This window comes from Macaca nemestrina, chromosome 2, assembly GCF_043159975.1.
Source record: "Macaca nemestrina isolate mMacNem1 chromosome 2, mMacNem.hap1, whole genome shotgun sequence".
NCBI lineage: Eukaryota > Metazoa > Chordata > Mammalia > Primates > Cercopithecidae > Macaca > Macaca nemestrina.
In genome coordinates, this window is record NC_092126.1 from 106,703,722 (window position 1) to 106,714,386 (window position 10,665).

General features: G+C 41.8%; 1 protein-coding gene across 4 annotated transcripts in view; it reads left to right on the forward strand.

Annotated features, from left to right (window-relative positions):
- Positions 1-10,665, forward strand: part of LOC105480294 (SNF related kinase) — a 62,698-nt gene that overhangs the window by 46,518 nt on the left and 5,515 nt on the right. For all 4 annotated transcript variants that reach the window (XM_011738917.3, XM_011738920.2, XM_011738918.3 and 1 more), the window contains 2 exons: positions 5,503-5,715; positions 8,220-8,354. In XM_011738917.3, the coding sequence (XP_011737219.1) occupies positions 5,503-5,715; positions 8,220-8,354 (348 nt within the window). The remainder of the gene's footprint in view (positions 1-5,502; positions 5,716-8,219; positions 8,355-10,665) is intronic.

Sequence of the window (10,665 nt, forward strand, 5' to 3'; positions counted from 1 at the left end):
CACCTGGAATTGTTTTAAGTTCCAGAGAAGAGTTAGGGCATTTTCTTTCCTGAATAGACCATCAACACACTATTTGAGGGTTTACATAGTATGTCTCATAATTTGCTTCACACACGCCTCCTGCCGATTGACTAAAGCTGTTTAGGTTTATGCGACTGTGGGAAGCCAGCAACAAAAAGTATACTCGATTATTTGGAATTTAAATTAGTACATAGTACTATGATAATGTGTAGTGAGAAATATAGTAATGGAATAGAACTGTTGGAAGTTCAGTATTTCATTGACATTGTAAGTGACATTTTTTTTAATGACCTCAGCTGAGGTTATAGCCACTACTTAGAGGACTTTGCTGTAGAAACAGTTTTGAGTTTCTCCTATCAACTGGTAAGAAGGAAATCTGATTGCTTGAGGAATTTTTTCTCTAAATGAAACCCCATCTCAGGTGGATGTTTAAGAACTTAGGTATTCAAGGCTGAGGCGGGTGGATCACGAGGTCAGGAGATCGAGACCATGCTGGCTAACATGGTGAAACCCTGTCTCTACTAAAAATATAAAAAATTAGCTGGGCGTGGAGGCAGGCTCCTGTAGTCCCAGCTACTTGGGAGGCTGAGGCAGGAGAATGGCGTGAACCCAGGAGGTGGAACTTGCAGTGAGCCAAGATTGTGCTATTGCACTCCAGCCTGAGTGACAGAGTGAGACTCCGTCTCAAAAAAAAAAAAAAAGAATTTAGGTATTCAAACTCTGGATTCAAATATTGACTTCTCCATTTACTAATGATGTCAGAGTGATAGAAACTACCATATAGGGTTATTGTGAAAATTAAATGAATTAATATGTGTGAAGCTCTTAGCTCGGTCCTTAGCACGTAGGAAACTATGAATATTGATGATTATTATTTTTACGACCTTACTGTTAACTATTCTCTACCCCAGGAAGCAGGGCAGCTGTCTGGGGGCATATGTTGTCTGCATGTTGGATGTTTGTGATTCATGTTATAATTCAAGGAGCATTTCCACAGCTTCTACTGAAAAAGCTTATTTTTATATTGATATATATATCATTCAAATAAGTATACAGTATATATGTAGTAAAATGAGTACCTAGCTTATTATCTAGCTTAAGAAGTAGAACAGTTCCTACTGTCTAGTAGCTGTCTGTGTCTCCCTCCTAGAAGAATTATTTTTAATACTTATTGGGGCTGGGTGCAGTGGCTCACACCTGTAATCCCAGCACTTTGGGAGGCTGAGACAAGCGGATCACAAGATCATGAGTTCGAGACCAGCCTGACCAACATGGTGAAACCCTGTTTCTACTAAAAATACAAAAATTAGCTGAGTGTGGTGGCATGCGCCTGTAATCCCAGCTACTCAGAAGGCTGAGGCAGGAGAATCACTTGAACCCGGGAGGTGGTGGTTGCAGTGAGCTGAGATCATGCCACTGCACTCCAGCCTGGGTGACAGAGCAAGACTCTGTCTCAAAAAAAGACAGAGTCCTCTCCTCCTTCCCCTCCCTCCATCCTCTCTCTTGCTCTCTCCCTCCCTTGCTCTCTCTCTCTCTCTGTCCTCCCTCTCTCCCTCCCTCTTTCTTTTCTTAGGGTCTTGCTTTGTTGCCCAGGCTGGAATACAGCGGTACAATCATACATCGCTCACTGCAGCCTTCAACTCCTGGGCTCAAGTGATTGTCCTGCCTCAGCCTCCTGAGTAGCTAGGACTACAGGTGCTTGCCACCATGCCTGGCTAATTTTTAAACTTTTTGTAGAGACTGGGTCTCACTACGTTGCCCAGGCTGTTCTTGAACTCCTGGTCCCCAGAGATCCTCCAGCCTCTGCCTCCCAAAGTGCTGGGATTATAGACATGAGCTACCATGCCCTGCCAAAGTTTTTCTTTTTCCCTTGTTTGACTTTCTCCCTGAATTAGCTAGGAAGTTATAGTCTGTTATTTTAGCGATTTTTCTACCTGTTTTAACACAGATACACATTTTTTTGTTTATTTTTGTTTTTGTTTTGGCTTTTTTTTAGACGGAGTATCACTCGTTGCCCTGACTGGAGTGCAGTGGTGCGATCTCAGCTCGCTGCAAGCTCCGCCTCCTGGGTTCACGCCATTCTCCTGCCTCAGCCTCCCGAGTAGCTGGGACTACAGGTGCCCGCCACCACGCTTGGCTAATTTTTTGTATTGTTAGTAGAGACGGTGTTTCACCGTGTTAGCCAGGGTGGTCTCGATCTCCTGACCTCGTGATCCACCTGCCTTGGCCTCCCAAAGTGCTGGGATTACAGGCGTGAGCCATCGTGCCCGGCCAAATATAGATGTTTTTATACCTTTTTTTTTTTTGAGATGGAGTCTCACTCTGTCGCCCAGACTGGAGTGCAGTGATGCAATCTTGGCTCACTGCAGCCTCCACCTCCTAGGTTCAAGTGATTCTCGTGCCTCAGCCTCCAGAGTAACTGGGATTACAGGCACCCGCCACCACACCTGGCTAATTTTTTGTATTTTTAGTATTGACGGGGTTTTGCATTTTGCCCAGGCTGGTCTCGAACTCCTGAGCTCAGGCAATCCACCTGCCTCAGCCTCCCAAAGTGTTAGGATTACAGGCATGAGCCACCATGCTCAGGGGCCTCATGTTTTTATACTTAATTTAACAAAATCTATAGCTGATTCTTATTTATTTTTGGGGGGAGGGGTGGGGAATGGTCTCACCCTGTCACCCAGGTTGGAATGCTGCAGTGCAATCATGGCTCACTACAGTCTCAACCTCAGCCTCAAGTGATCCTCCCAAGTAGCTGGGACCACAGGTGCAAGTCACCACACCTGGCTATTTTTTTTTGTTTTTTATTTTTTTGTAGAGATGGTGTATTAGTCCATTTTCATACTGCTATAAAGAACTTCCCCAGACTGGGTAATTTATAGAGGAAAGAGATTTAATTGACTTGCAGTTCAGCATGGCTGGAGAGGCCTCAGGAAACTTAGAGTCATGGCCGAAAGTGAAGGGGAAGCAAGGCGCCTTCTTCACAAGGCAGCAGGAAAGAAAAGGAACTCAGGAGAAGCTACTGAACACTTAATAAAACCATCAGCTCATCATCACTATCACGAGAACAGCATGGGGGAAACTGCCCCCATGATTCATTTACCTCCACCTGGTCTCTCCCTTGACACGTGGGGATTATGGGGATTATAAGGATTATAATTCAAAATTAGATTTGGGTGGGGACACAAAGCCTAGTCGTATCAGACAGTGTCTGATATGTTGCCCAGGCTGGTCTGAGACTCCTAGACTCAAGCCATCCCTCCGCCTCAGCCTTCCAAAGTGCTGCGATGACGGGCATGAGCCACTGTGTCCGACCTCTTTATTCTCTTCTTGAACAACACAAAATCTTTAGAATATTTTAACTACCATACAATATTTTAATAATTTTTCAAATGCCACAAATTAGATATGATTATCATTCTACACAGTTAAAAATTTCATATTTACCCAGATGCTTGACAGAAACTGTTTACCCTTCCAAGTGGAATCACACTATCCTGTCAAAATAAGATTGTGTAGAATTTGTTTGGGTGAACATTTGTTGGTGGTAAGCATTCTCAGTTTTTATTTGGAATGTCTTCAAGTTATGTATGCTCCTAAAAGATGGTTTCATTGAGTATAGAATTCTAGGTTGATAGTTATTTTCTCTCAGCTCATGGAAGATACTATTCCACTATTTTCTGGCATTTGTTGTTGCTGTTGAGAAGTCAGCTGCCCATCTTATCATCTTGTTATCTCCGCGTAGGTGTCCTGTCTTCACTTAGGCTGCTTTAAGATTTTTCTGTTTATTGTGCTTAGGATACGTTAGGCTTAGTGGTTCAGGATTTGTGCTCTTTGATGAATTTTGGAAAATTCTCAGCCATTATCTTTTCAAATATAGTTTCTTCCTGATTTTCTCATTTCCCTCACTCTGTCCTCTTCTTTTTATAAAACTGTTTTATATTTCCTATCTCAGTCTGTTGATACAATTATTTCCTTAATTTTATCTTACATTGATTCTGTCTCATTTTTAAATTTTGTTTATTGATTTTGTTTTTATAGTGATTATTTTTCATTTTAGAAGCCCTATTTAGTTTTTTCTCGATTGCCTAGTAATTTTATGTATAGTAACTTTATTTATAGTATAAAGTATCATCTTTAGTTCACTGGCTATATTATTTTCAAGATTCTCTTTCATGTCTTAAACATATTTAACACAGTTACATTTTACATCTGAAAATTTCAGTATCTGAAGTATTTGCATTCTGAGTTTGCTTGTTTCCGAGGTCTTGCTATTGGTAACTTGTTTCTTTTGTGTTTTTGACTGATATTCTTTGTAATATTATTTGGAGAATTATTTGAGGCTGGTTTTCAGTTACATTCCTACAGGAGGGGTCTGTGTATTTACTAGTTGCGCAGGAGTACTTCCCGCTGAAAGCACTATAAATTAACTTCTGTGTACCACACAGATATCATTAGTTTGGAACACAGACTTGTGTGAGGACCGGCTTGTAGTAAGAAGTTCTAAGTTGTTTCTCATTTTTCATTTACCTTCACATCGAAGCGGGAGTCCTAGCTCTTTGCAAGGACTGTAGTTGTACTATCTACCTTCAGTAGGCCTTACACATTATATTCTGTTATATGCACCCAACATAGCCTGTAAAGCTGAAGCAGATGTCATTCACTTCATAAGGGTTCTGCTTTTACTTCATTTTTAGTTGCTGAGTGTTACTTATTTATTCTGCCAAAATGGTGCCTTTAAATAAAATATTTTCCTAAAAATGCATTACATGGGCCGGCTGCGGTGGCTCACGCCTGTAATTCCAGCACTTTGGGAGGCTGAGGCGGGTGGATCACTAGGTCAAGAGATCGAGACCATCCTGGCCAACATAGTGAAACCCGTCTCTACCAAAAATACAAAACTTAGCTGGATGTGGTGGCTCATTCCTGTAGTCCCAGCTACTTGGGAGGCTGAGGCAGGAGAACCGCTTGAACCCAGGAGTTAGAGGTTGCAGTGAGCCGAGGTCACGCCACTGCACTCCAACCTGGTAACGGAGTGAGACTCCGTTTCAAAAAAATATATAAAATAAATTACATGGTATTTTAGTTGTCTTCATCAGAAGCACCATTCATTTTTTTCTGAAGCAGAAGTGGGCTTGTGTACTCTATTCTGTATGTCATTGCTGATCATTGAATTTGATTCTGGTATGTCACTAAGCCAGCAGTTAATTCAAGAACAGATGTTGATACCTATAGTTAATTCTAGATGATAGGGAGCTCTTATTTGTGCATTTGGCTTATCAGTATATCTGGAGGTTGTGATTTTTTATTTTATGACTGCAGTGGTACTAAATTTTTATTATTCCCATCTGCCCCACTGCCACCACTAGTGCACCTAATTTAATTGATGGTATAGGAAATCATTTTTATTAATAAAATGATCCATCATTACTAATCCTTGCAAGCAGTTTGCTTTAACAATGGACTTACCTTCCTTTCCAGCCTGATCACACGGATGCTACAGAGAGATCCCAAGAGAAGGGCTTCTTTAGAAGAGATTGAAAATCATCCTTGGCTTCAGGGAGTGGACCCTTCACCAGCCACAAAGTATAACATTCCCCTTGTGTCATACAAAAATCTCTCGGAAGAGGAGCACAACAGCATCATTCAGCGCATGGTGCTTGGGGACATAGCGGATCGAGACGCCATTGTAGAGTACGTCAATGCCTGTCAGTACAGGGGGCCTCAGGTTTAGGATTCTTGGAATGGGCTCTCTCTACTTAACACAGCCTTTGGACACCTGTGTAATAGGTGGCAAGAGTTGTGTCATTTATCTCTCAAGTTCTTGGCCCAGGGTCTGACACAGGTTTTTTTTGGTGTTTTGGTTTTATGCTAGTGAACAAGTAAGCCATTGCTGGGTAGTGTCAGTGAGTGCTGTGACCTTTTTCCCTTTCTGTAGGGGTGGAATGAAACAGCTTGTTTTGTATCCCAGTATATATCTTATCTGTAGCACTATTCTCATTCTTCTGTCTCCTTCTGGTCCCCACAGTGAGTAGGGAGAACAGTACCACATGCCTAGAGTCCTCTAAATCAGGAGATGGTAAATGGTGCCGGCCACACATTTTTATAAGTGAAGTTTTATTGGGCCACAGCCATGCCCATTCATTTAAGTATTGTCAATGGTTGCATTGTGCTACAATGGCAGAGTGGTTGTGGGAGAGACCACATGGCCCACAAAGCCTGAAATATTTATTATCTGGCCCTTGAGAGACCCTGCTGCAGCCACCTGGAGCCTGCAAGTTATACAAGTTGTGTTAATTACATCCTTTAAAACCAAAGCCAGTTTTTAATAAACAGTTTGGAATCAAAGATAATACAGAGAAAAAATGCATTTTCTTTGTTCTGATAATGATTAATTTCTGTAAGAGGTCCTGACTGTAAAAATAAGGAATATTTCCACAAATTAAAGGTCAAAGGTTATTTAATGTGTTGGATGAAACAGTTGGGTATGTTGGAAAGAGAGTATGCCCTAGAAGGCAAAAAAAGGGGTTTCCATCAGGAGGGCCCTTTCGGGATTTGATCCAGTTCCCTGACTTGGGGGAAGAGAATCCTGTGGGCTGGACCTGCAGACTCCTGCCGTGTGTCTTCCTGCCACACGCATGCCCACTGGAAGACTCTGATCCCCAAGAAGGGCAGTGTCTATCTAAAGGACACTTTAGAGTGTTTTACATTGATGGAAAGAGAGGTTTATAAAAATAAACTCAGGTTCTTTATTTTGGTTTAAGTACAAATTTCTGTAAGTTTCCAAATGTATTATGATTCTTTATAGTATTGACTCACAGCTACTTAACTTACCTAAACATGTGACAAAGACAGGACACTTGCTGTTTCTGCTACACTTACTCACTTTTGGAATGTGTAGAAAATGATTTTTCACTTTTGAGTGGATAAAAGGCTGTTTATATCTCTCTGAACTGGCCTTTTGTTCTTAGCTTAAAACATATATACATGCAGTAGTGTCATCTAGAACTACTTAATATAAATTCAATTATAAATCCAAAAGGTAGTACAATTTAAATGGTTGAGGTGACTCCAGTTTGCCAGTTTGCTGGTTTCCTGATAGCTGGGCGAGCCAGTCTTGCTGTCCCCTCAGCTAGCCTTACTCCGTGCTTGCTGCTCACATCCTAAGAGGCTGCTCATTCTGAGGGTGACTCCTGAGTTCCAACACACACCTTTGTCTCACAATACATTTCCAAACCCAAGCCAACTCCTGTATTCAGTACTTTGCTGAAGAAACTAATAAGTCATTCTACCCTTGAATTTTACCTTGGATACTTCCTTTGGAATCTCATGCCTCAGCCTGCCCTGCCCCCATTAGTTGTGACCCCAATGTACATTTTGAAAAATGGGTGTCTGCTGTTGCTTCTTTCCTAAGTGTTCATTGTGTGAGTATTTTCAGTAACTACAGAAAGTTTCTGAAAACCATAGTTATATATTTCCTGGCCTTGTGGGATCCGCCAAAGCACGCCCCAGTATATCCTGTGACAGGCCAGCTACAAAAGAGTGGGCAGGGCTGTGGGCCTTGTTGGGCCTTGTGTCCCAGCACCGTGTCTAGCCAGACTGGGTACTCGGTGAGCATAACTTTTTAAATGGATGAATGACTACATTGATCTTATTCACAGCAATTAATGGTGACATACTTTCAATTTCTTTAATTATTCTGTAGTGCCTAAATTGCCAGTAAATGCAGAGGGAGTATGAAAATAAAAACATTTTCTAATTTTTCTGACTGATATTAGTACTTCAGTGCACATTCATGTAACACAGACTTCGTCTTCATTTCATACTTCTAGTGGAAGCAAGTAAGCCACCTGAACAAACACTGTACACACAAATCTAGATTTTGAATAATGCGTGCACTCATTATCTTAAGTGTCTAAAACTGATGTCTAACTCAGCTGCTGTTGGCATTTTGGATTTTTCTCTCATTTATGAAAAATGTTCATAAAAATACGAACATTTTTATGCAGTTGTTTTTAGAATTTTGAGTGACCTAAATAGCTACTAGTTTGATTTTTTTTTCTGGTTTGCATTTTTTGCATAATTTTAAAGATTCCAGCTATTGAATTTAACTTGCTTGTACTTTTAAAAATCAGTTCTGCTTCTTGTAAAAAACCTCCTGATATGGCTGACGTTTGCTCTCACCTTGTTTTCCTCAGAGCCCTGGAAACCAACAGGTATAACCATATCACAGCCACGTACTTCCTGCTGGCTGAAAGGATCCTGAGAGAAAAGCAAGAGAAAGAAATACAGACCAGATCTGCAAGCCCGAGCAATATCAAGGCCCAGTTTAGGTGAGAAAAAAATCTTCACTGATTTTAGTAAGTTTAACGTTTTGAAATAGCGAACTTTTTTTTTTTTTTTAATGCTTCCTAACTCTTTGGGGCAAGAGAGTACAAACAGTGATGATGGCCTCATTGGAGAAGCCACACATGGGCTCTTCGGGGGTACATGAGGGTCTGGGTTCCCTCGTCACCAGGGATGCCGTCCACTCCTGGGCTCAGTGGGGACGGGCCGTGTCTGTTGGCATGGTCAGGAAAACATGTTTGGAGAAGCAGCCTCACGCCAGAGTGTCTTGCTAGTTATTTTCATTAAATTCTTCCAACTCCAACATGTATTAATCTGTTATTTTCTTTAGTTTTTCATTCTAGGAACAAGGCTGAATTTTCCCTCAGTTATTTGAAGCAATTTTTAAAATTAAATAGAGTATTGCTATGCCACAGTGTTCTCTCAGGATATCCAGAATTGGATAGTCACATTAGCTAGTTGATTTCTTAGCTGCTTGACCTTGGGAGGTTGCTTAACCTCTCTATGACTTAGCTGCCCAATCTGTAAAACAAAAGTAACAATGCTATTTACCTCATGTGGTTGTGGAGAGGAATGATGAATTAACATATGTAAAGCACTTAGAACCAGGGCTTTGTGTGTTTGCCGACACTGCTGGGAATATTTTACCACCATTATCTTCAATAAAGTCAGAACGTGCTGCTCCCCAAGCCTTTTCTAACCCCCTCTCTCCTCCTCCTCCTCCTCCTCCTCCTCCTCTCTTCCAGCCTTCCCGGTTTGCTTTTTCTTCTGCCAGAGTAACTTTCCACTTAAAATCAAAGCATGGAAAAGGCTTACTTTTTTCATTATCATTATGAAATTTATTTCAAGTTTATCTTTATGCACTCAGATAAAGTAACCCATGGAACTGTAGTTCAAAAACAGAAGCGTGCTTCTGATTCTGAGTAAAGCTGTGTGTACCTCCAAATATTTATGAATATATGTGTGTGAATATTATTGTGAATAATAATATTATGATTGTAAAAGATTAAGAAAGCCATTTCGATTTTAAGTTACTTGCAGTTGTCTCGCCATGTGAACTTCGTTGCTTGGGTGGAGTGGCAGAGTAGGGGGAGGAAACATTCCCAGCTTGCCAAACAGTAAAGATTTAGAAGTCTAGTTTAACTAGAACATGAATTTAGTAACTTTATTCATTTCTTGGATGCATTCCTCTGTAATAAAAACTAGGCACACTGTCTAGTGTCTGCTTAGAAGAGGACTGAACCCAGGGAGTGAGGGGATTCTTGGGGATGAGATAAACCAGAGACTGATGCTCAGAAGTTACGGTCAACCTAGTCCTGACCCGAGCTCCCTGGCAACAAAGAGTAACCCCAAGGCAGATCATCACTACTCGCCAGGTGCACCGAGACTGGCGCTACCACCGGGCTTCTGGAGGAGAGAATATTTAGATTTGAACTCTTCTATTCTGTGAAACATACCAGAACTCAGTTTAAAGCTGATTGTATATGTGAGACCAACATTAGCTATAAAGAAATAGGCCAGGCACAGTGGTTCAACCCTTTGGGAGGCCAAGGTGGGAAGATCCCTTGAGCCCAGGAGTTCATGACTAGCCTGGGCAACATAGACCCTGTCTCTATAAAAATTAAAAATAAAAAGAATTTAAAATACTAGAGCTTTCTGAACTGTTTTCCTTTTGCTGTCATGAGGACTCTGAAGTGGAGAAGCTATGAGCGCCTTTTTTTCTATGGCACAGGACCCACTGGCAGTGGCAGTGTCTCCTGACTTGCCTTCTCTTTGTTGTCAATGTAACTTTATTGACAAGACCCTGGACCTCCTTTGGTTCCATTGCTGGGTATGCCTTGTGGTCAGAATGACCTAGGAGGTGGAAACCTGGACTGAGTCAGGAGACTGTATTTAAAATGGCAACTAGCTGGAAGGAAGGGTCAGGCCAGTGAGAGCCACAGCCACACAGAACAGATACATGCTGTGTGCACCAGTGGGTAGTCTGGAAGAATTGGTGACAGGCTGGTTGAGATGAGTGGTTAACTGGAGACTGATATCCAGCCTCCTAGCTGGGCTGGGTGTCTTCGCAAGCAGATCGGTAGGCAGAAAGAAACAGGGATTTGGCCTGCAGGTTCTGGAGTCCAGGGGCAGAGTCCTAGACCTGGAATTGAGCGAGAACACAGGGACTCCACTAGAGAATGAAGTCCCAGATGCCATCTCAGGATGTAGGTATAAGATGTGGCTTAGCTGAAATCCCATTGCTACAGATGGGATCCTGCAGCAGTGAGGTGGGATCCTGCAGCAGTGAGGTGGGAT